General features: G+C 35.8%; 1 protein-coding gene across 2 annotated transcripts in view; it reads left to right on the top strand.

Annotated features, from left to right (window-relative positions):
- PIK3C2G (phosphatidylinositol-4-phosphate 3-kinase catalytic subunit type 2 gamma) overlaps nucleotides 1–26,804 on the top strand; it is a 358,071-nt gene that overhangs the window by 54,216 nt on the left and 277,051 nt on the right. For both annotated transcript variants that reach the window (XM_034645915.1, XM_011228226.3), the window contains exons 6-8: nucleotides 7,306–7,408; nucleotides 13,325–13,395; nucleotides 23,132–23,195. In XM_034645915.1, coding sequence (XP_034501806.1) covers nucleotides 7,306–7,408; nucleotides 13,325–13,395; nucleotides 23,132–23,195 — 238 coding nt within the window. The remainder of the gene's footprint in view (nucleotides 1–7,305; nucleotides 7,409–13,324; nucleotides 13,396–23,131; nucleotides 23,196–26,804) is intronic.

A 26,804-nucleotide genomic window follows, 5' to 3' on the forward strand; every position in this document is an offset into this window, starting at 1 on the left:
TTATAAGCATAGTAATACCTAATGTGCCCTTTTCTCTTAGTGCTCAAATCCGGTTCTCCAATATTACCCATCTTAGTGGCGATGTTTTTTGTTTCTTTCTCTTGGTATGGTAGGCTTTCTTCCTATCTTTTCTGATACCCAGATTCATCAAACACTAATTGCTTTTCCTTATTCCATTTACTCATTAAATTCTATATACCAACCTTCTTTTTATTCTTTAATGCTTTGTTTTCTTTTTGTCTCTTCTCTTTCATTCCCCCTAGATAAGGCTCTGTCCAGTGGAAATGTAATGTGGGCCACATAATTATTTTAAGTTTTCTACTAGCCACTTTAAAAACATAAAAAAAGAAACTGGTAAAAAATAAGTTTTAATACAATATTTTATTTATTTAACTCAAATATTTTATTTAACGAAAATAGTATCATTTCAACATGTAATCAAAATTTTTAAAATATTGAGATGTTTTATATTCCTTTTCTATGCTAAATCTTCAAAATTCAGTATGTATTTTATGCTTAGAGCACATCTTAATTCAGACTATTGACATTTTAAGTGTTCAGTAGTCACATTTGTCTAATGGTTACCATATTGGATAGTATAGTCCTAGATCATCACAAACAAATTGACCAAAATGGTGGTCTTGCCAAGTAGAGTGATGGCAAAGTGGTGAATAGTAGTCTATAGCTCTTAGAAAGCATTATGGTTATTGGTCTTAATCTTAAGTAACAATCCTAGCACAATAATAGTTTCTGTTCTTGCAAACATACATAAAAAGGACTGTTAGTATTTTAAAAATGATATCTGAAAAAAATGAGGTACTGAGTACAATCTCAATATAACATGCTCTGTAACATAAATTAGCTTATCCATAGAAGTCACCTTAATACATGTAAAACATTCTGGCATATTAATATTTTGTTCCACTAAAAACAGTGGCTAAAAGCAAAGTACACAGGAAGCTGCTAGGGGTGACAGTATTGTACACGGTGACCAGTGACCATGCGCCAAACATGCATTTTTTTTCTCAACTCAGCCTCAGGTTCGGTCTTGAAAATGCTTACTGCAGAATTTTCCAGTTTTTGTGCCTTTTGCTCTTGCCTCTGTATTTAGAAGCATCAAAGGTTTCTTATATCCTCCTCCAACCAAACTAAGACTTTTTAAAAAGCCAACTCTTTTATTTACTATGATATTTCCTTATATTTTTTGGAAATTAGATGCATCTTTTTACAATTTTTCTTTCATTTAAATTCAATTAATTAACATATAGTGTATTATTAGTTTCAGACGTAGATTTCAGTGATTCATCAGTTGCACATAGCACCTAGTGCTCATTACATCAAATGCCCCCCTTAATGCCCATCACTCAGTAACCCCATCCCCCCACCCTCCTCCCCTCCAGCAATCCTCAGTTTGCTTCCTATAGTGAAGAGTCTCTTATGGTTTTTCTCTCTCTCTGATTTTGTCTTATTTTATTTTTCCCTCCCTCCCCCTATGATCCTCTATTTTATTTCTTAAATTCTGCATTAGTGAAATCATATAATTGTCTTTCTCTGATTGACTTATATCTCTTAGCATAATACCCTCTAGTTCCATCCATGTTGTTGCAAATGGTAAGATTTCATTTTTTGATGGCTGAGTCATATTCCATTGTATATATATACCACATCTTCCTTATCCATTCATCTGTTGATGGACATCTAGACTCTTTCCATAGTTTGGCTATGGTGGACATTGCTGCTGTAAACATTGGGGTGCAGGTGCTCCTTCAGATCACTACATTTGTATCTTTGGGGTAAATACCTAGCAGTGCAATTGCTGGGTCATAGGGTAGCTCTATTTTCAACTTTTTGAGAACCTCCATACTGTTTACCAGCTTGCATTCCCACCAACAGTGTAAGAGGGTTCCCTTTCTCCATATCTTGCCAACATTTGTCATTTTCCGACTTGTTAATTTTAGCCATTCTGACTGGTGTGAGATTGGTATCTAATTGTGGTTTTGATTTGTATTTCCCTGATGCTGAGTGATGTTGAGCATTTTTTCATGTGTCTGTTAGCCATTTGTATGTCTTCTTTGGAGAAATGTCTGTTCATGTCTTCTGCCCATTTCTTGACTGGATTATTTATTTTTTTGGGTGTTGAGTTTGATAAGTTCTTTATAGATCTTAGATACTAGCCCTTTATCTGATAAGACATTTGCAAATATCTTCTCCCTTTCTGTTGGTTGGTTTTTGGTTTTGTCAACACTTTCCTTTGCTGGGCAAAAGCTTTTTATCTTGATGAAATTCCAAGAGATCATTTTTGCTTTTGTTTTCCTTGCCTTTGGAGACAGGTCTAGTAAGAAGTTGCTTTAAAACCGTGCTGATGTTTTTATTAAGATTTGTAAATATGTCCATGTGTGTTCTGGTTAGAGACCTGTATTGATTTGAGTGGTGTCTTCCAACCCTATTTTCCCAAGAGACCTGTTATTTTTAGCCCACAATTTGCAAAACACTTCACTGCCCCCTTATATAAAAAGAAAGATGTGGAAAAAAGAAAGGAAAAAAAGAAACACGTGTATCATATTATACCAGGAATACCTGAATCTATAAATAAATTTTAAGTGTGCTATTTTTACTCCAAGTATTTATGTTCTAATGCCTGGTCTTATTTTGTCAAACCCAGTGTCTTTATTTGCAAAATGAGAGATTTGGGCCAGAACTGTTCTTCTTTTCCAGTTTTTGAGATCTTTCTTCATGCAAAATCATACATGATACCCCCATAATTAGAATCATAATTAGATATCTTCAGGACTGATCAATACACTAAAATGCAAATCTGCCCACCAGCCCACCAAAATTCTCATGAAATGACAGGAAAAAATATTATTAAAAAACCTCCTGGTAAAACAAGAACGGTGACAGCATGGGAAGGATGAAACAATTGCAAGGGGATTGTGGAGCTCCTAGATAAGATGTCAAAAGATATTTAAAATAGGAGGGACTTGGAACATTGATTTGACAGCTTTATAAAAAAAACAAGACAATTTCCTAAGGAATGATGAGCTTTCAAAACTAGCTCAAGGAGTGATGTATAAAAGTAGGAAAACAATGAGCAGTGTGGAATGTAAAGTTAGTTTTCAGCAAATTGCACCAAACCTTCAGGGACTAGAGATTTTCCAATTAAGTAAACTATTCCAGGACAGAGAAAAGGTATATGCAGTTTACAAGGCTGGCCTAATTGTGATGCCTAAAGCAAATAAAGGTAATAAAATGTTAAAATTATAGGCCTATCTAAATTTTGATATATGCAAAAAAAAAAACCCTAAAAAACTTCAAATTAAATCTGCTAGTGGGACAAATCTACACAAAAATATAAAGATAATTATACATTAGGAAAATCTATCAGTGAAATTAGTATATTAACACATTCAAGAAAAAAAATGATCTTCTCAATGTGATGCCACCCAATAGATACAGAAAACCTCTGATAAAATTTGAAACTTATTTATAATTTTTTAAAACCATTAACAAAATAGAACACAAAAAGTATACAGCAGGAATACACATTAAATATCATATCCAACTGTTAATCATTTGAGGCATTTCCTATAAGCAAGAAAATGATAAGGGTGTCTACTATCATTACTACTATTCAAGAGTGTTCCAGACAACAGGAAGCAAAAATATTGGGAAGCAATAGATAAAAGTGTAATTATTTTAAAAGAATATCATTTTCAACTTATCCAAAATAATCAACTGAAAAACCATTAGATATTACAGCAGGATTCCACAAGCTAAGTCAACACATAAAATCAATTAATAAATATGAAAAAAAAAACTTTGACTTACAATAGAACAGAATCTACAAAATATCTTTCAAAAAGCATAATATGTGTAGTGATGACCTGAAAGAAAACTAACACTTTACTCAAGGGCATAAAAGAGAATTAGAGTGCATGTAAAAATATACTTATCCTTGAAAAGAAGATTCAATATTATAAAAATACCAATTCTTACATAATCCCATAAATTAAATATAAGTCAACACTATATTAGCATTTTCTCCTTAGCAGTGGCACACTAATTCTAAAATTGTTCTGGAAGAGAAACTGTGCAAAAATAGATACTATAATTTTTTTAAATGGTGACTTTCATTTCCACACTTCAAAATATGCTAGAAAATTAAATAACTGAAGCAATTTGGTATTGGCACAGGAATAGATGTATAGATTAATGGAATATTTAGAGTCCAGAAACAGATCAGATATTTATGAAAGCTGGTCATGTGATAAATATAATAGGTCAGAGATGAAAAAATGTCCTCATTAAAGATGTTCCAGAAAGTTGCTCTTATGTGGGAAAAATGTCCAAAATTGGAGTTATACGTCATTCTTTACTTAACAAATGCATTCCTGATAGACTGTATATAAGGACATAAGTATAAAGATTAAAAAAGAAAGTGTTGCTATGAAAAAAATTAAGTTGAATTCTTTATAGATAATTGATAAAGAGGAATCATTAAAAACTAGTACTGCTGGATTAAATGTGGAAGAAACAACTTTAAAAGATTAGAGCAATAATTATAAAAATCTAAACCAATTTTTTATTCCGGTTGTTCTTCAATTCCAAGTATATGCTCTTTAAAAAGAAGGTGGAACTAAAAGTTAGAGGTAATTACTTATAGGGTTAGTTTATGCCATAAAGAATCAATAAAGGTGTAATCAACAGACCTGCATCCTATATCAAAGGCTTTCTGTACTATGATACCAAAACTTAGGCAATTGAGAGTCTATTTAGGTATTTTTAGTTAAAAATAAAATGTTCTAAGACATCTTTTTTATAATTCCAGTGTTTTATTTACACTTTTCTCGATCTCATCAGTTAAGTGATACGAGAATATGGAACTAAAATTCAAAATAGTCTCTAATTGGGCAATTGGAGGGCAATGGGAGAGAAATGAACTGAAGTCATATTTAGGCTCTAAGGCTTATTTGAGAGTGTGATATACATAGTGCTTAAATTGAGGTTACAATGGAAAAGACTTAAGATACATGTTATTTAAAAATTATGTAACCATTGGAAGATTAAAAATATATTTATCTCACAAGCCTCTAAAGATAAAGAAGAGATTCAAAGAAGTCTCAAACTCAACAAATGAAGGAAAACTATAAAAAAATTATAGTTAATATAAACCAATGGTAACAAAGCAGAAGGCATTGCCTATGAGTGAGATAGTTTAAATTTTCTGATTATAAAGCAGTCTCAGAGAATGAGTTAAAAGACATTTAACTATGGGCTAGAGATACAGCTAAAATAAAATGATTTCATTTTTAACAGAAATATATATGTACTTGGCCACTTATTCTGGCTTACGAAAGAAGTGCCATAAACTCTGAGTAATTTTTACTCTGGAAAAGGGAAAGAGGAGAATTTTTTTATCTGTTTTGTTTTTTACAGTTTACTACAATTCAAACGTTTTCCATGAGACCACATTCCCATAAGGTAACTTTAAAAAAATGGAAAGATGAGTTATAGGAGAAAAAAGAGACTTGCAAAATCTGATAATTATCCAAAATCTGATAATTACTCAGATCTTGCCATACACACATACACACACATATACATACCCAGAGTGAGGCAAAGATAAGGGAAGAATTAGATCCTATTTTTAGAAAGGGGTAGAATTGGCAGATTAAGTAAACGAAAATATAGGCTGTCCAGCTAAATTTGAATTTCAAATTTTTAAATTATATATCAAATATTACATGACACATACCTATGCTAAAAAAATTACTCACTATTATCCAAAATTAGTATTTATCAGCCATCTTCTATTTTATCTGGAAGCCCTAGTAAGGCGTACACATGCATACAGGTGGGTGAAGAAAAAAAAGTTATTTCAAGAAAGCAATAACCATATGTGAGGCTGAAGTCACTAGACTGGGGTCCGTTGTCCAGACTTCAACACACTAAGGAATGGAAATACTGATAGCAAGGTGGGCCACTACTTTTAAGCTGGTTCCCAGAATAGGTATAAGAAAACAGGACTCTAAGTGTGGAAAGAGGAGTTGGTGGTGGGGGATGAAAGGAGAGGAACTTGAATCCATGTGAGAATATGAAGAATGTCCTTGGAGCAGAACTTGGGTGATGAGGGAGGCAGGAGCTCAAGTAATACACATGCCATGCCTTATGTTTAGACTAGCAGTAGTAATAACTCAAGAAGCAATATGGAACTCCTGGAGAGCACTGGGACAGAAATCTAATAGGGGGAAGGGGCATAGGGTGTAGAACACATGTTGTGAATACTAACATTCACCATTTTGACAAGTGGATAGGTGTTTTCTTAAAAAAATAGCAATTGTCAAAATAAGAACATTTACAGAAAATTTAGTAGCTATCAACAGAGTAATGCTTTATTTTTCTGCCATTGTTGAGAATAAGTGGTCCCAAATATTTAGTGAATTTAACAGATAAATTAATATATCACCGTAACGGCCTCAAACGTTTTAACATATGTTATTTTTTTCTTCTGAAACCCTTCATATATTTAATTAAGATCCTTAAACAAAGTACATTAACAAAATCATCCTTTTTAATGACTCTTACAGAGGGAGAGAAGGAAGGAAGGAAAGAAGGAAGGAAGGGAGGCAGGGAGGGAGGGAGGAAGGGAGGAGGAAAGTAAGTAGGAAGGGAAGAAGGGAGGAAGAAAGAAAAATTATGCCGTTAGAAATTTCTGAAATATGTAGGGATATTTTTTTCTGTTTAATCTGCTCATCAACACTTTGATGCAGATAGATATTAATAATATCAATTTTAAAAAATGTATATTGAGTTTCAGATAGTTTAATTGGCCTGCCTGTCATGGAGCTAGTAAATCTGTCTCTAAAGCCTATGACATTTCCATCTCACTGCTCCACTTCCTTGACACAGTGGTCTCCACATATTCTTTGTGGCTTCAGTTAGACCTCCCAGAAGCATGTTGTCCTCACCTTTGAGATGGCTAGATAAAACTAACTCTGAATATGTAGAATATTCTTTATTATGATTTATGTCCATTCTAAAGGTATTTAATCATTTTCTAACTTGATGTGCTTGAAAAATAATTGTAATATCTTAATAACTGTAATATTTTAAATTGTCATTTAAAAATGAATATGAGGATATATTTTTAAATAAATATATAAAACCAAGGCTATATATAAAAATTTACCAGACTAAATTAAAAAAAAAAAAAAAAGAAACGAAGTCAACGAAGTCAGAGAGGAAAACACACACTTTGGGGTATTATGGGAGGAAATGACTATATTCATTTTTTTTCTCCTTTAGTGATTACTCTTTGGGGAGCCACAAAATATTTCAGAAAGATAAATCTGTTATTCAACTTAATCTGCAGAAAAATGGGGAAGTTCCAGGAAAGTTATCTCGAAAGGTAAGATTTTCTTAGCATTGGTTTCAATTTGCAAGCTAATCATTTTAAGGACAATATTCCTATCTTTATGGATTGTTGCCAATTTGGAATTACATAGCTTAATGAATACATGTTCATTTGAGTATATTTACTGAAACATAATAAAATATTTATCTAAAAGCCTGTTAATGATTTGGACTGAAGCAATTACATGAACACATTACTGCAACCTTAGTATAATAGCAAATCAATTGGTCTCTTGGAAAAATCATTTATGAGAAACTTATTAAGATTATTACATTCATACTATCCATGAAGCCACTAGGAAGTGAACAGAATAAAAAATGTGAAGGGGAAACCACTGAAGAAAGAAAAATAACACAACTCTCATTCTATTTGAAGACTGTTTATGTCAGTGTCAACACAATTTAAATCAGGACAGATTAATATTCATAATATATATAATAAAACAACCTCAAAAGGGATTACTGTGCTTTAATGACACAATTTCATGCTGTTAGATATGAATTTTATTCCCTATATGATGTCTTGAGTTATTTCAAACCCAAATTGCACAGTAAGCAATGAACTTTGATATTTTGGCAGCTTTATCTGTAGAATCTTCCAATTACCTGCTTTAAGCAAAAATCCCATCACCCTGTCATTTACATCCGATAGCAGATTTCCAGTGCGTGACTCTTTTTTTTTCTTTCTAGTCTGAGGTGTTTCATCATAAAAAGTGTCAGGTGGTGCATTAGGTTGCAATATATCTATGTGGAATATAACATAATGAGGCCAAAAGAGAGTTGTTTAGAAAAATCTTTTGGAACTGGTACTCAGCTCAGCCAGTGTTGACAGCTCCAGGGCTATGCATCTGAAATCTCCACAGAGAAACATTATAAAGTACAACTAATACTCTCAGTATTAATATATCCTAAGAGTCTTCAAATTGTCCTCGATGCTTTGGAAAAAGCTGAAATCATCACGTTTCATTTCAACATGGGGGAAGAAGAGAAAACGTATGATTAGAATTTCTATTCTCCCTGAGAACTTTCATGTTGCTGAAAAATAACTTACTTCATTGGTAGTAATTCACAAATCACTAGCATTTCAGTTTCATGTAAATTAAGGTTTATATTTAAATACATTTAACACCACTACTTGGATACAACGTGTACTGACATATATTTTATGTCTGAGAATTAACATTTCTATTATATTTAATCTTCACAATAATTCTATGCAGCAAATACTACTAAAAAATAACGAAATTGAATCAGAGGGAGCTCCATGACTTTCCCCAGATCATATTCATGGGACTAGTAAGCAAGCAGAGGAGAGTAAGCAACCCAGTCAGTCTCCATAGCCCATATTTTTTGCTATCAATTTATATGACAAGCACACTTAGGATTTAGATGTGACTGGATGCAAAAGGTTTAGATGTGACTTTCAGCACAATTGGTAAAATTTCTAGCTATATATATATATATATATATATATATATATATATATATACACATACATAGATATATATTATTTTTCTTTTTTTAGAGAAAGAGTGAGTAGGGGAAGGGCAGAAGGAGAGGAAGAGAGAGAATCTTAAACAGGCGCCACTCCTAGCACTGAGCCTAATGTGGGGCTTGATCTCAAGACCCTGAGATCATGACTTGAGCCTAAATCAAGAGTCAGACATTTAACTGATTGAGCCACCCAGGTGCGCCTTGTTTTGTTTTCCACAGCTATTCCACTTACCCCAAAGTCTGCGACATCATAGGTGTTTACATGTATTAACTCACAACAGCTCAAGAGCAAAAAAAAAAAGGATAGTTACTATTATTTTCCTTTTTAAAATGAAAGTACTGAAAATTCAAACCAGTAACTGAATGGCCTAAAGTTTCACAGCTAGTAAATAAGGGAGATGGGATTTGAGAAAATCTAGTCTGGTGACAGGTCTCCCTATAACATAATGCCACCCAATTAAGTATCTCTGGGGTGTTGTCATATGTTTTTGGGACAAGCATATAGTCATTTTTGGGTGTAAAGTGTATAATTGTCACTAGAAACGCCTGTTTTTCAATGTGTCATTTGGATCATAGCAGGAATTAAGTTACATGGTTGCCTTTTTTAAGCTTCAACTCACAAACTTTACTTCCTAGAGTGAATATCACCATCTCTTGGCTAATTCAACAATTTACAGGTAAAGAGTATAAATGCTTTTTCTCATCCACAACTTTTCCTAGCACTAACACTGTTATTTAAAAATAGAAAATATGCTTGATGACACAGGTTATATATATTCTTCAATGACTCAAAATATTAGCTATTAAACTGCTGTGTACTAGGCCCTACTCTAATGTTAGTTAGAGTACTGAACAAAATCAACGAGATCCCAGCCTTCATAGGGCTTAGTGTCCAGGAGATTCAATCGGCTCTGACTAGCAATTAAAAGAGTAGTGGTGGCCTCCATATAGACTATCAGAAAGGCATTCCATGTCTCTATCTCCCCAAATCCTGGTTCTTGAAGGATTTTTTTTTTAGAATAATATTTCCAAAGAGAAGGTATTACATTTTATTAAAATCTATAAGGATTTACTTTCAGATACCATGCTAAGTATATTACATATATAATCTAAAAATAATTAATAAATATTTATTAAATATTTTTTATATGCCATATTTAGTACCTGCCTTTGAGAATCTCATATGTGAAGGAATAGGTTAGTGAACCTACTTAAAATTCAGAATTATGACTTAGAAAACATGTACACACAGATTGATACTTATTTGCTCACTGAACAAATGATAATTGAGCACCTACTTATACCAGGCACTCTTCTAAACACTGGAGATACAGCAATAAACAAGACATCTCATTACTTATTCTAGAATGCAGAGTTCTCACCCTAGTAAAGAAGATATGCAATAAACAAACATACATTTAAAAGTCTGATAGACTTAGGGGCACCTGGATGGCTCAGTTGGTTGAGTATCCGACTCCTGGTTTGGGCTCAGGTCATGATCTCATGGGTCATTGGATCAAGCCCCACCAAGGGCTCTACCCTCAGCGGGGAGTCTGCTTGAAGATTCTCTCCCTCTGCCCCTTCCCCCACTCATGCACATGCTCACATGCATTCTCTTTCTCTAAAGTAAAATAAAATAATTATTTTTAAAAAGACTGATAGAGATACGTGTTTTGAAAGAAAAGATGACTATACTCTTAAAGCCTAGGGTAGGAACACCTGAGACAGATGAATATGAAGGGCTAGTTGTGGTGATTATTTTTATGTATAAATCCTAGAACATATAGACCCAGTTATTTTAACCTTATAAAATAAAGAGTGTTAAATTTACTGATTTGGCAACTTGTTTAAAAACAGATTCTGGATTCATACTGCCAAATTCAAATGTCTGCTCTTGGACAAATGCTTATATTAACCCTAGTTCTGGTTAAGAAAAATGTGAATAATAATACATATCTAATATGGTTATTATTAGAACTTAATTGAGAAATGTAAATGAAGAGCTTAAATCAGTGCCTGTGCCTAATCAGGACTACAGAAGTATCAATTATTGATGTCATAAAATTAGGGTGTTAGACTAGATGGTATTTTAGCCTTTTACTATTAAAAACTCTATATGGTAAGGTGAGACTGACTGGTCTCCTCTCTTGATTCTATTGTTTAACATGATGTCAAAATTCTCTAGGATTTTCATAATTTTAGCTGTATAAAAACATTTATAAACAATTATATTTTCTTTCTAGTAAAATAACATAAAGTGGCTTATGGTATTCTTTCTATATAATACTAGGAACATAATGATGATTGTCATTCCATTAAATTTATTGACACCATTGCCTTACAGTAAATAGAGTTCTCTGGGGCGCCTGGGTGGCACAGCGGTTAAGCGTCTGCCTTCGGCTCAGGGCGTGATCCTGGCGTTGTGGGATCGAGCCCCACATCGGGCTCTTCCTCTATGAGCCTGCTTCTTCCTCTCCCACTCCCCCTGCTTGTGTTCCCTCTCTCGCTGGCTGTCTCTATCTCTGTCAAATAAATAAATTTAAAAAATCTTAAAAAAAAAATTTAAAAGAGTTCTCTAATTGTACAAGCATACTGCAAAGCTCAATTCATCTCAGATGCCTTTGCTATTTTAAACTTGTTTGTGTTACACTGAAATATGGTAATTTAATTCTTGTTCCATGAGATTATTCATAAAATACATTGACAGTCCTTAGAAATCTTTCTAGATTTCAAAATTTTACAATCCCTATCCTGATTAGATGTGTGTAACTGAGTCTTTTATAAAAAAATTGTTCTGCGTCTTTCAAATTTGATAAGTACTGCCAACATTGTTGATATTTATCATAAAGTCAAGATTTCTTTCTAGCTCAAGAAAACATTCATAGAACACATACAACAGTAGATTTTTCGTATAAAAAGGCAAAAAAGACACCTTAATTTTTTCCTTAAGATGAAAGGATGACCTTCAGCTTTGGAGAAAAATAAAGTGTACAATATATTCCATGGACAACTGTTCAAACCTGTTCTCCAGACTTTTGAGCTCCTTTAAATAAAAAATACTTTTCTTGTAAGTGACAATATGACAAAGGCCAATTTCTCCCCAAAAAGCATCTCTGGAAGCCAAGTAAAGTGGTTTTAAAATGAACATGATTATGCTATACAGAAAGATGCAAATAAGTCATTATTTATATGCTTGCTTTGGTTTTAACTTCAGAAAGAGTTTTCTTTTCTTCTGCTGAAAGCGTTTCTTTTTTGTAGCATGCATTCTAAGCATTGTATTATAGGGATGACCTTAATCTCTCCATGTAACTGCTTCCTTACTCCTCCCCACAAAACCACCCAACAAAAATATTAATATACCTTTGACCTTAGGCCATATAAAAGTTTTCCTTCTGATGTTTTCTCTCAGGAGCTCTAATAGGCAGTTTTAAAAATAGATCGTAGGGGCACCTGCGTGGCACAGCGGTTAGGCGTCTGCCTTCGGCTCAGGGCATGATCCCGGCATTATGGGATCGAGCCCCACATCAGGCTCCTCTGCTATGAGCCTGCTTCTTCCTCTCCCACTCCCCCTGCTTGTGTTCCCTCTCTCGCTGGCTGTCTCCATCTCTGTCGAATAAATAAATAAAATCTTAAAAAAAAAGAAAAAAATAATAAAATAAAAATAGATCGTATATTAACATACAAGATTACATGCACTCCAGGCATTTAGGGACTCACTCAGCTCTCAAACTTAACAGCTGTGTGTCGTGCATTGGTGCCATTATGAGGGTCTATATTGCATTCTCCCTTGCAGACTTGCGTAGGATTTTCATAAGTGCCTGTTGCAGAAGAGCTAATCGAGGAGTTGTGGGTGTGTGTGTGTAGTGTGTATGTGTGTGTGTTTGTGTGTTTATGCATATGGACCACAGAACTGATATTTTATCATGAGTTAGTTTCTGCTCATCTTGGGAGAACACACATGCCTCCTGATAACTCCTCTTACACTAATATTTGGGAGGCAAGATGTGGTAAAGTTGAAAAATGGAGTTCATTCCTAGTCTCCCAGCCAATCTGGCAAGCTGTTGAGTCATACTGCCATGGCATCCACAGCCTAAACGTAAAGAAACTGTGCATGTATGTGAAAGAACTAGTGTCTGCAAAACTGCCTTCCTGTTAGAACTTAATGTTTGACCTTGGTGATGCCAGGATGTTTTTCAATTGTCCTTGAGGTTTATCCTCAACCAAAGCTCAGTTTTCTGATTCACTTTTTGGAAAGAATGCTTACAGAGTTAAGAGTCTTTAAAAGAAAGTATTAAAACGACAAATGAGGGTTATCAAAAGAGGTGAATAAAATGACAGCAGGAAGTTACAGACCTATTTTTATCTGGTACTCATTCCTATTCACTCTATAAATATTAATATATTCTGCTGTCTACAGCATGAAGATGACCACAGTCAGTTTTATCTGAACCAACTTCTAGAATTTATGCATATTTGGAAAGTATCCAGGTAAGATTTTTTTTTTGTTCCAAGAGTACTTTCTGACTGAGTTCTCAAGTGCCAAATCACAATATTTTTCAGTTGATTGTAAAAACTGTCCTTTCGCTAGTACCGTGAAAGCTATTGTACTTTTAATAGATATCTCCCTTTGGCAAATTTTGTTAATAACTATCTATTCTTCACAGCTATTCAGATACATTTGAAGAGCTGCTAACACCTTCCAGAACAATCTAACATTCATTTTAAAATCTCTCTGCTACCCGTTATTACGTTTTCAAGGATTTTTTTCTCATTCATTTTGTGAATTTGAGTATGCATGTGTCACTGAGCTCTTTGTATAACTGAATTTCCATATTTTGAAAGTCAAAACCTCCTGCTTTAAATTTTTTTCTTGAACTCCCTGAAAATAATTGGTATATCATAAACAGAGGAGTGTGAATTCAAATTGGAAAACTCAAATGACAGTAAATGAACATATCCTAATTGATTATGATATCTAAATGTATGCATGTATTATTTGAAAGAACAGACCCATCAGGAAGCTAAACTGGGAGAAAATAGTAGTGATACGCTATGGGTTTATCTGGAATTAAAGTTGTTCTGAGCTGAATGAGTAAAAAATGGGGTATGGGAGGTATATATCATTAATCTCTGAAGCAAACCTTGATAGAAAAATATGAGTTAAAATTGTTCTTAGTGACTATTCACTTAGTGAATAGCTATCAATCATTTAGTGGAGTTATTATACATTTTGCATACATTATGTCATCTAATTCTCCCTACAACCCTGTGATAAGATACAGAATTTACTTCAGAATCAAAGAAACTAAAGTTCTAGAAGAGTAAATACCTTGACTAAGGCCACTCAGTTCATTAGTGGTAGGACCAAAATTAGGTCTGCCTGAAATTTGCAAAGACGTTATTTTTTTTTATTAAACTACTGTGTCTTTCCATATGTGCCTCTCTTTATTTCCCCCAAAATAGTCGTCCTCAACAATAAAATCATAGAATAGGTATGGATAAGGAGGACTTTCAATATAATCTAATTTTTTATTTTATAGCTAATTTTTATTTTATAGCTAATTACATGGATCAGGTATAGGTTCCCATCAAAATGACATATTAATAGAGGCTGTAGTTTCCTTAATTCCAAAATAAATTTATCAAAAAACGAACAAACTGTAGAGAGACATCAAATCTTACAAATTCTTTAAAAAGTGAGAATTCCTCGGGAGACAAAGGATTGTTTTGAACTGGTTTGGTGGAGGGTTGTGACTTACATGTAGACAGCTGTTGCCTGGGACACAGAGAAACAAGGGGAGGCTGGGAGAAGAAGGTGAGAGCGAGGTAGTTTTCCTTCTGTTCCTGACTCCCTCACCCTGCCATTGCCTGGCCCTTCACAGAAGACTGGTGACCTTGACCATTGTGCAGTATAGGTGTTCACAGGGTTAAATTAGAGCAAAGCAAGAGCTCTGCCACAGTGAAGACTTTGTAATATAGCTTGAAATCAGGAAGTGTGATGACTTCAGATTTGTTTTCTTAAGATTGCTTTGGCTATTCAGGGTATCATGAGGTTCCATATTAATTTTAGGGTTGGTTTTCTTATTTCTGTGAAAAATGACACTGGAATTTTGATAAAATTATATTAAATGGGGTGCCTGGCTGGCTCAGTCAGTAGAGCATGTGACTCCTGATCTCAGGGTCGTGAATTCAAGCCCCATGTTGGGTGCAATGCTTACTTAAAAATATATATATAATGATATATATATTGGATCTATAGATGACTCTGAGTAATATGGACATTTTAACAATATTAACTCTTCTGAAAGCCTTTCTATTTATGTGTTTTCTTCAGTTTCTTTCATCAACGTCTTATAGTTTTCAGTGTCATCAGATCTTTCACTTTCTTGCTTAAATTTATTCCTAAGTATTTTTTTATGCTATTGTAAGTGGGATTTTTTTCTTAATTTTCCAAAGCTTTCATGTCAGTGTATAGAAACCTAACTGATTTGTACATATTGATCTTGCACCCTGAAACTATAGAATTCATTTATTAGTTCTAAGAGTCTTTTGGTGGAGTCTTCACAATTTTCTACATACAAGATTGCACCATCAACAAACAGACTCAATTTTACTTCTCCCTTCCAGTTTGAATGCCTTTTATTTCATTTTCTTTTTTTTTTTAAAGATTTTATTTATTTATGCGACAGAGATAGAGACAGCCAGGAGAGAGGGAACACAAGCAGGGGGAGTGGGAGAGGAAGAAGCAGGCTCATAGCGGAGGAGCCTGATATGGGGCTCGATCCCATAACGCTGGGATCATGCCCTGAGCTGAAGGCACACGCTTAACCGTTGTGCCACCCAGGCGCCCCTGTTTCATTTTCTTGCCTGATTACTCTAAGACTTCTAGTACTATGTTGTATAGGAGTGGTGAGAGTGGGAACTCTTATTTTGTTCCTGATTTTAGAGGAAGTACTTCCAACATCTCACCATTGAGAATGATGATAGCTGTGGGTTGTCATACATGAACTTTATTATGTTGAGTTATGTTTTTTCTATACCCAATTTGTTGAAAGTTTTTATGAGAGGATGTTACATTTTTTCAAATGCTTTTTCTGCTTCTACTGAGATGATCAACGATTTGTCTTTCATTTTATTAATGTGCTTTATATCACATTTATTGATTTGTGCAGTTAAGTCATCCTTGCATCCCAGGGATAAATTTTCTTGGTCATGGTGTATATGATCCTTTTAACGTGCTGTTGAATTTGGGTTGCGAGTATTTTGTTGAGAATTTTTGCATCTGTAATCATCAGGGATATTGGCCTGTAGTTTTCTTTTCTTGTAGTGTCCTTCTCTGGCTCTGGCATCAGGGTAATCCTGGCTTCATATAATGAATTTGGGAGTGTCCCCACCTCTTCAAGTTTTTGGAAGAGTCTGAGAGGAATTGGCATTAATTTTTCTTTAAAAATTTGGTAGGATTTATCCATGAGCCCATCTGCCCCTGAATTTTTCGTTGTTGGGAGGTTTTCGATTACAATTTAATCTTCTTATTTATTGGTCTATTCAGATTTTCTATTTCTTTCTGATTCAGTCTTGGTAGGTAGTATTTTCTAGGAATTTATCCAGTATTCTAGGTTGTCCAATTTTTTGGCAATTAATTGTTCATAGTAGTCTCTTTTGCTCCTTCTTTGTTTCTTATAACAGCTATTTTAAAAAGATATTATTTTCCATAAATGAGTGGAACCATATGACTCATATGAACATAAGAAGTAGGAAGATCGGTAGGAGAAGAAAGGGTAGAAGGAAGGAGGGGTAAAAAGAAGGGGGAATGAACCATGAGAGACTATGGACTCTGGGAAACAAACTGAGGGCTTCAGAGGGGACGGGGGTGGGGGATTGGGATAGGCCGGTGATGGGTATTAAGGAGGGCACGTATTGCATGGTGCACTGGGTGTTATACACAAGTAATGAATCATGGAACTTTACATCAAAAACTAGGGATGTACTGTATGGTGACTAACATAATAAAAAATTATTATAAAAAAATTAAAAGATATTATTTATTTGAGAGAGAAAGAGAGAGAAAAACACAAGTGGGGAGAGGGGCAGAGGGAGAAGGACAAGCTGACTCCCCGCTGAGCGGGGAGCCAGACTCAAGGCTGGATTCCAGGATCCTGGGTTCATGACCTGAGCCAAACACAGACACTTAACCCACTGAGCCACCCAGGTGCCCCTTGTAATAGCTTTTAAATTAAAGTCTATTTTGTGTAATGTAAGTATAGCTACCTCTGATTTTTTTTGGTCTCTATATGCAGGAAGTACCCTTCTTCATCCCTTCACTGTGACTCTGTGTGTCCTTGAAGCTGAAGGGAGCCTCTTGCAGGCAGTATATACTTGTGTCTTTATCCATTCAGCCACTCTTTGCCTTTGACTGGAAAATTTTACATTTTTTTAAAGATTTTATTTATTTATCTGAAAGGGGGGGAGCACAAGCAGGGGGAGGGTCAGAGGGAGAGGGAGAACCAGACTCCCCATGTAGGACTCGATCCCAGGACCCCAGGACCATGACCCAAGCCAAAGGCAGATGCTCAACCAACAGAGCCACCCAGGGCACCCCCCCACTTTTTTTTTGAAAGATTTTATTTATCTGAGAGAGACAGCAATAGAGCATGAGCAGGGGGGAGGGGCAGAGAGGGAAAACTTCACATTTAAAGTAATTAAGTATGTACTTATTTTAAGTAAGATAGGTAATGACTTACAATTGACATCTTGTTAATTGTTTTCTGGCTGTTTTGTCCTTCCTTCCTTCCTTCTTTCCTTCCTTCCTTCCTTCCTTCCTTCCTTCCTTCCTTCCTTCCTTCCTTCCTTAATTGCTGATTTGCCATAGTAGTATAGTTTGATTCCCTTCTCTTTACCTTTTGAGTATCCATGATAGGTTTTTGTTTTGTGTTTACTCTGAGGCTTACTTGAGGTATATTATAAATATAACAGTCTTAAGCTGATAACAATTTAACTTTATTTGCATAAAAACTCTACCTTTTATTCTGCCTCAAAATTTTATGATTTTGATGTCAGAATTTATATCTCTTTACATCAAACATCCATTGACAATTATGACAGCTATAACTATTTTTAATACTTTTTTTCCTTTAACCTCTATACTAGAGTTAAGTGATTGACACATCACTATTACAGTATTGTGAATCCAACTATATACTTACCTTTCCAGTAAGGTGTACTGCATATTTTCATGTTTTCCTACTACTAATTAGCATCTTTTCATTTCAGCTTGAAGAGCTAGCATTTTTTCCAAGGCAGGTGAAGAATTTCTTTTGCTTTTGCTTTTTTGTGAAAGCCTTTATCTCACCTTCATTTCTGAAGGACAGTTTTGCTAGGTAAAGTATTCTTGGGTGGCAGGGGTTATTTTTGTTTTTTCTTTCAGCAACTTAAATTTATCATCTTACTGTCTCCTAGCTTGTAGGATTTCTGCTGACAAATCCACTGATAGCTTTATGGTGGTTTTCTTTTAAGAGGAAAAATTTTTCTCTCTTGCTGCTTTTGAAATTCTGTGTTTTTGCTTTTAGACAGTTTCATTATTGTTATGTGTCTTGGAGAAGATCATTTTGGACTGATATTATGAGGTGAACTATTATTAAATGAACTTGGATGTCTAAATCTCTCCCCAGGTTTGGAAAGTTCAAAAGCCATTATCTTTCTTTCTTTCTCTTTCTTTCTTTCTTTCTTTCTTTCTTTCTTTCTTTCTTTCTTTCTTTCTCTTTCTTTCTTTCTTTCTTTTTTACTTGTCAGAACTTTATTTTTTTCATTTATTTATTTTTATTAACATATAATGTATTATTTGTTTCAGGGGTATAGGTCTGTGATTCATCAGTCTTACACAATTCACAGCACTCACCATAGCACATACCCTTCCCAGTGTCCATCACCCAGCCACCCCATCCCTCCCACTCCTCTCCACTCCAGCAACCCTCAGTTTGTTTCCTGAGCTTAAGAGTCTCTTATGGTTTGTCTCTCTCTCTGATTTTGTCATGTTTCATTTTTTCCCTCTCTTCCCCTATGATCCTGTCTTGTTACTCAAATTTCACATATCAGTGAGATCATATGATAATTGTCTTTCTCTGATTGACTTATTTCACTTAGAATAATACCGTCTAGTTTCATACATGTCATTGCAAATGGTAAGATTTCATTTTTTGATGGCTGCATAATATTTCATTGTATATATGCACCACATCTTCCCTATCCATTCATCTGTCGATGGACATCTAGGCTCTTTCCATAGTTTGGCTATTGTGGACATTGCTGCTGTAAACATTGGGTGCATGTGCTCCTTTGGATCACTACACTTGTATCTGTGGAGTAAATACTCAGTAGTGCAATTGCTGGGTCATAGAATAGCTCTATTTTCAACTTTTTGAGGAACCTCCATATTGTTTTCCAGAATGGCTGCACTAGCTTGCATTCCCACCAACAGCGTAGGAGGGTTCCCCTTTCTCTGCATCCATGCCAATATTTGTTGTTTCCTGACTTGTTAATTTTAGTCCTTCTGACTGGTGTGAGATGGTATCTCATTGTGGTTTTGATTTGTATTTCCCTGATGCTGAGTGATGTTGAGCACTTCTTCATGTGTCTGTTGGCCATCTGGATGTCTTCTTTGCATGTCTTCTGCCCATTTCTTGATTGGATTATTTGTTCTTTGGGTGTTGAGTTTAATAAATTCTTTATAGATTTTAGATACTAGCCTTTTATCTGATATGTCATTTGCAAATATCTTCTCCCATTCTGTCAGTTGTCTTTTGGTTTTGTCGACACTTTCCTTTGCTGTGCAAAAGCTTTGTATCTTGATGAAGTCCCAATAGTTCATTTTTGCCCTTGCTTATCTTTAGACTCAAAATGGATGAAAGACCTAAATGTGAGTCAGGAATCCGTCAGAATCCTGGAGGAGAACACAGGCAGCAACCTCTTCAACCTCAGCTGTAGCAACTTCTTCCTAGACACATCGCCAAAAGCCATTATCTTTACATAAGCTTTCTGCTTCTTTCTCACTCTCTTCTTCTTCTGGGATTCCAATGACATGTACATTGTTTCTTTTTATGGTGTTCCATGAATCCATAGCCCTCCTTAATCCTTTTTTTTTTCTTTTTATTCCTCTGTTTAGGTAATTTCAAATAATCTCTCTTTGAGTTTACTGATTTTTTTCTTCTGCTTGGTCCCTTCTTCTGCTAAAGCTTTTTATTGAATTCTTCAGTTCAACCACTGTATTCTTTAGATCCAAAACTTCTGGCTCTTTTTCATGTTTTCTATACCTTTGTTGAATTTCTCATTTTGTTCTTATATTGTGTTGCTGATTTCGCTAAATTGTCTTTCTGTGTTCTTATATTTTTGAGTATCTTTAGAACAATTATTTTAAATTTTTTGTCAGGCCATTCATGTATCTCCATTTCTTTGAGGTCAGTTGCTATGTTTACTGTGTTCCTTTGGTGGAATCATATTTCCCTGACTCTTTGTGATCCCTGGAGCCTTGCATAGGTATCTGTTCATGGGAAGAAGCAGTCACATCTTCCAGACTTTATGGGCTGACCTCAGTAAAGGAACCTCACCTGCAGGTGAGGCACACTGGAGCATGCTACGACCCTGGGTCTAGTGGTGCAGGGCACCAAGTGCAGAGTGATGTGGAAGACCCAGATCTGGTGAGTGTGATGTCTCCTCAGGTCAGGCCACTGGGGCCCACAACATTAACTTTGTGGTCCTTGAAGTGGCTGCAAGTCCTGTTGATATCTTCAGTGGTGCCTCCAGGTCCAGTAGCTAGGGACCAGGGCAGGCCGTGGTTGTTGCTAGAGCTGGTGGCATAAACACACACAGTTGTAGCTGCCAGCTGCAGGTGCCTGTGTAGTGGCAGGGTTGGTTGCAGGCATACATATAGTGGGGGAGGGCAGGGCCAGCAGCAAGGACTAGGATAAACTGTAGGTGCACTGGCACTGTGGGGACCCTGGCTGTTCGCATGCACTCCTGTGGCTGCAGGCCTGGATGTGCACAGCGGTGGAGGCTGTTATGGGAGTCAGGCTGGTTAGGTACACAGCTGGAGGGGCTGGTTGCAAGCAACCCCAACTATGTGAGTCAATGACAGGAAACAGCGCCAGGACCAGGCCCACAAGCAGCTGTGGGGGTCCTTGGCTTTGGTGTGCATTCCTGTGACTGCAGTGTCTCCCTAAGACATGTGCACAGCAGTGAAGGCCAGTACAGAAGTCAGGCCAAGGGCTTGCAGGTGCACAGCTTGGGAACTAGCTACAGGTGAGCCCTGGGGTGGCAGTGGGGTGAGGAAGGGAGTGGAGAGGGCCTCAAGCAGCTGCTGTTTGTGAATGTGAATACCTGTGTGCGGGGAGAAAGAGTGAAATCTGAGGGGGAAAGGGGGTCTACAGCTACTATGTTGTTGGTTTCTTCAGTGGTAAAAGCTACTGGGGCCCTCTGCAGAGCAGGTCTCTGGGAACCATAGTAACTCCCACTCTGTGACTGATACTGGTGGCCCCAGCCCTTCTTCCTTGTTCCTAGCTGTCTTTATGCATCTCAGCTTTGCTGGTCTCTGGGTGGAGTAAAACCAATGCAGGTCCTTCTTGTAATGGCCCAAAAGGCTGGGGAAACTGCTCTCCCCACTGCTCTTCCTTTCCCAGCAAGGGGGTTTCCCTCTTGGCAGTGAGAAATGCTGGCCTGCAGGATGGGATGAGGCAGGCAAAATGATATCGCCCTCCTTTCCTTTTTTGTGTGCTTACTCTCAGGTTTTGTTTGTTGTTGTTGTTGTTGTAGTACAGTGTTGTGGAAGTTTCTTAGAAGGACTCCTAAGCTCTCCCAGAGCTGTTTTTGTTTATGCACAGTTGTCTAACTGTGGGAAGACAGAGACTGGAATCTCCTACTTTGCCATCTTGGTGACCTACAAGACTTTACTTTCTGAAATACAAGGCTATTCTGCCTGCCCTCCTCAGACCACTTTGTGGTGTCATTAAAAGATCAAACACTAGATGGCAGGAGCTTTGTTTTCAGTTTTCCTCTTCCCTTACTTGACTTCCTTTTAGAAGTTGGCCAAATCACATACATTCCTTAGTTTCTAGGAGTTTTTCTAAAAAATGAATATAATATTTAACAGCAAGGTGCTGAACTAGATATATATTCTTGGGGGTCTTTTAAGTTTCAGGGTCAGATTTTATAATAAAAACCTTCCCTCCAATAGCCAAAATTTTTCACTATTCTTTTTCTATACCTCCACTGACTTTTATATAGTCTACAAATTTTGTCTTTGAACTGTTAGATGTAATGCAACTCAAGTGATTATTTAATAAAGGCTGTGAAGGTAGCTATTGTAAAATATATTGGTGTGTTTTAACACTGTTTTTGTGTTATATGATTTGTTCAATTTAATTCAGGAGTTTTTAGGACAAATAGAAAGGGAAAGTCATAATGTTTAGGAAAATAATTTTGATAAGTGAAGTCAGAACAATCTCTACTAATCTCACATCTATTCCACCGATGCATAGATAAAGTTGAAGCAATAAAAGCAGCTCAGGAAAGAAAAACAGAGAGGTTTGATGTCAGAGACAACCTTATCTATTATAAATATATGTCATTAATTCTGACAGCAATTCTCTTCAGGATTTTGCATATTTAACAATTCTTGATGTTAATATTTGTCATTATCTGCTCATGAATCTTTTTGTAGCTTACATTTTGAATTAAGAGTAGTTTGATACAACGTGGGGCGCCTGGGTGGCACAGCGGTTAAACGTCTGCCTTCGGCTCAGGGCGTGATCCTGGCGTTATGGGATCGAGCCCCACATCAGGCTTCTCTGCTATGAGCCTGCTTCTTCCTCTCCCACTCCCCCTGCTTGTGTTCTCTCTCTCGCTGGCTGTCTCTATCTCTGTTGAATAAGTAAATAAAATCTTTAAAAAAAAAAAGAGTAGTTTGATACAAAGAATGGTCTTTGAGAGGTTTGGTTAATTTGTCATGGATTTTTTTGGAGTTCTAAAGTTTTCAAATATGTTTATAGCCTATCAAATTACACAAAGTTTATAAACATTCATCTGAAATGGTTTTTAAAATCGTGTCAATAGCAATCCTTTTTAAACCATGTCTGCTATAGAATCATGGACGAAACAGAACTTATGATAAATATGCTAAAGTTAATATAAGTTCACCTACCCACTTTTAAACAAAGATTTTTTTTTTTCTTTCCAGACAGTGCCTCTCAACAGTAATAAAAAAATATGACTTCCACCTGAAATGCCTATTGAAAACCCAGGTATTAACTTTTTTTTACTTCACCTGTCAATTCAAGAAGCATCTATTAACCATATACTCTTTTGCTAAAACTTTGCAGTTTTCTGAACATAAAAAGATGAATCAAATAGAAGGTCCATACTTGAGCAGCTTTCATTCTATCACGGCAAAACAGACAAGTAAATAGATGTGTGTTAATCAAGTGTCATAGCGACTGTGAAAGACCTATGTGCATATAGGGCACAAAAGAAAGTTATCAATTTTACCTATTTGATCTAAATGTTGAAAAATGAGTATGTCAACTAGGGAAGTGGCACACTGAAGGAAGGTGGGGAGTGGGGATACTTTCAGTGAAGAACACCAGGAACAGAAGCAGTTAGGAAACAGCCTGCTGTGATTTGAAAACTGTACGAAATTGGAATGGCTACAATTAGGGCTCAAGGCCTGCAAAGAGACCAGATGAAAGGGACGAGCAGGGGCCATTATATAAGATCTTAAGGACACTTTATGGACAATCTAATGATTTTCTAATTTATCAACTGATGACATACAGACATTACGCAAGGCAGTAGAATGACAGATGGGTGATTAGAGGAGCATTTCATTAGCCCAAAGAAATGATGAGGGTATTGACAAAAACTCTACAATAGGGGTAGATAGGAGGGAACAAATTCATAATAGGTGAAAGTGTGCAACTTATCTGATTTGGTGAAAGACTATGAGTAAAACAAAAGAAGAGAGTGTCTAGAATACCTCCACATTCCTGGCTGCTAACTGACTGCATGGAGACCTCAGTTCACTAAAATAGCAAAGAGAGGAAAAGCTAGATTGACAGGGAGAACTGATGGATTTAGTCCAAGACTACTAAGATTTGGTCACTAACAGGGCATCCAAGTTGTGGTCACCATTAGGCAGATCATTTCTTATAGCTTATTCTTCCAGGGAAGGGTTAATCTTCCACAGATAAAACAACCTATGATCATAGAAAATTGTGTAAGACAGTGTTTTTTTTGTTTTAAGGTTTATTTATTTATTTGAGAGAAAGAGAGAGAGAATGGGTGGAGGGGCAGAAAGAGAAGGGAGATAGAATCCTAAGCAGACTCCAAGCTGAGCACTGAGCCCAACACAGGGCTCGAGCCCACAACCCTGAGAGCATGACCTGAGCTGAAACCAAGAGTCAGACAACCAACTGACTACACCACCAGGTGCCCCAAAACAGTGTTTTTAAAACCAGTGGATTTTTTTTCCGTTAAATAATTGACTCCTGATACATATGAAAAGATAAAGAACCTAGGTAACTATCCCTAACATTAATTAACAGTAAAGGATTCTGAAAATAATAAATGATATTTCTTGATGAAGATACTAAACTCACGTGAATTCCACATAAATTTTAAAGACACAGTGATGACAAACACACAACTCATATACCCTCCCAAAGTGTAATCCTCTCATTCTAATTCCATTTTTCTTTCTTAAGCCTGGCTTAAGTCTGGAAGTTTAAAATGTGAAATGTGAAAAAAACTCAGAGATTGGTTTAAACCTCTAAAAGTGTCATAATTAGTACTTCTTTCAGCTTGATTCTTCACCTTTGTGATAGTCATTATTTCTAGTGTAGAATTTGAAATTTACCAGGTACCCAAGGCAAATGAAGACTTCATTCCTAGATCATTTATGTCTCTTGACTATATGTAAATATATTTTGGGGGTTATGGTAAGCTACTTATGAATGAATTGTAATTACCTAAATGTCTTGGTACTGCTCATGTATCACAGATGCCTTTTTATACACACACACGCAAATTGTTGAGAATTTGTGAAGTTCTCAATTTCCAAGAGGTTTGATCATCTTACTCATATATAAAGCCTCCAATATTTCCACTTTAAAAGAATCCATTGATTATTGTAAATTTTTTCAGTATGACTTAGAAGTTGGCAAAACATCAAATAATTACTGTCTTTACATTAACACAGGCAAATAGTTATCATCACCCACATGTGAATTATTTTATACATAGGCCACAGAGTCTGCGATTTTCCAGATGAACTCCTTCCAAAACAATGAGCTTTTTAAATGTGATTCTTCCTATGAAGTATCACTGGTAAATATCTGAGAAGTGAGGACAGACTGTGATAATTTTGTGTTTCCTATTTATCTGAAAATTGCATTAAGTAGCATTTCATCAATGTTTAAAGAAGTACCAATTTGAAAAACAATTTTTTTATATTCCCCAAACTTAGATTATTTTTTTCCAAGATTTTATTCATTTATTTATTTGAGAGAGAGGGAGAGAGAGGGTATGAGCAGGGGAGAGGCAGAGGCAGAGGGAGAGGAAGGCTCCTGATGAGCAGGGAACTGACGTGGGACTCATTCCCAGGACCCCAGGATCATGACCCGAGCCAAAGGCAAACAGAGACCCAACCAACTGAGCCACCCAGGTGCTCCCAAACTTGGATTATTAAACATAATTTTTAAAAAAAGCAAACATGCAGATTGAATAAATATGACATGAATATTATTGAGTAATATGGGTAATTTAAATTTTCAAATATTTTATTTCCCCAGCCATGGTCATTTAACATATTTTAGACTTGACTTATTTCAGATTGGGCATTCTGACTATTAAGTTTGCTAAATAGATAGTTTTGTAAGTAGTTTATGTACAGCTTTTCCTTTGAACATTTTCTTCCTCTCACCTATTCCACTAATACCCAGAAAGGTAAGGAATATTTTCATATTCATTTTGTATTCTGCATTCATCTCTAATATTTCAGAGAAATTAAAAATAGGAGAAAGAGAAAGAATTTTCCCCCTAAGATATTACTCAGTGTTTACTTAATGCAAATTAGTGAATTATTTACTCACTGGAATCAAGAGAAATGGAAATCGGAACCATACTCTGAAGTTGCTGATGATCTAGTTGGAAAGACAGCATATTCACATAAATACTGTACATAGAGTGGTACACATACAGAGCAAAGCAGTGTAAAACAAGATTTCAATCCATGTGCAAGAATCAACTTCTGATTCCAAGTTGCTTCTTCCTAGTAGCCTCTAATGCACTGTCTTTAAAATTTTGATTACAATGCCAAATAGGCCCTTTAGAGAAAGTTGGCAATCCCTACCACTGAAGATAAACTTACACTAGAATCCAAAAAATGGTGAACTAACTGTAAACTAGATGGAAGTCGTTCGAGAAAAATCTACTCATGCTTCAGAATATGGTATGGCTTCATGAAATATCTTCTTGGTCTACAAAGAGCTATAAACCTCCAAATACTTTACCATCTATCTCATGACTCACAGAGTGTACAAACTAGATAAGCAGAATGGCATCTCTATTATTCAGGTGTAAGTAACTCAGTGAGAAAGGAGGAATAATAATTATCTCAGTTTCCTCTCCCCGAGACCAAAATCCAACTGTATTCAGCCTCTAGCTGGAGGCTAAAAAATTCCATATGCAAGTAGAAATAAAGGGGGCACAAAGGGACCTTATATATTTAGCTTTATTAGAACTGAAGCTCTTTGAGTAACAAGCAGATCTATTATTGGATTTTTAGAAGTTTAATTTCAAACATAATTTAAACACAGTGGCAGTAAAGACAGAATTTAGGAGCAGAGATTCCAAAG

This window comes from Ailuropoda melanoleuca, chromosome 16 (genome assembly GCF_002007445.2).
Source record: "Ailuropoda melanoleuca isolate Jingjing chromosome 16, ASM200744v2, whole genome shotgun sequence".
Lineage (NCBI taxonomy): Eukaryota > Metazoa > Chordata > Mammalia > Carnivora > Ursidae > Ailuropoda > Ailuropoda melanoleuca.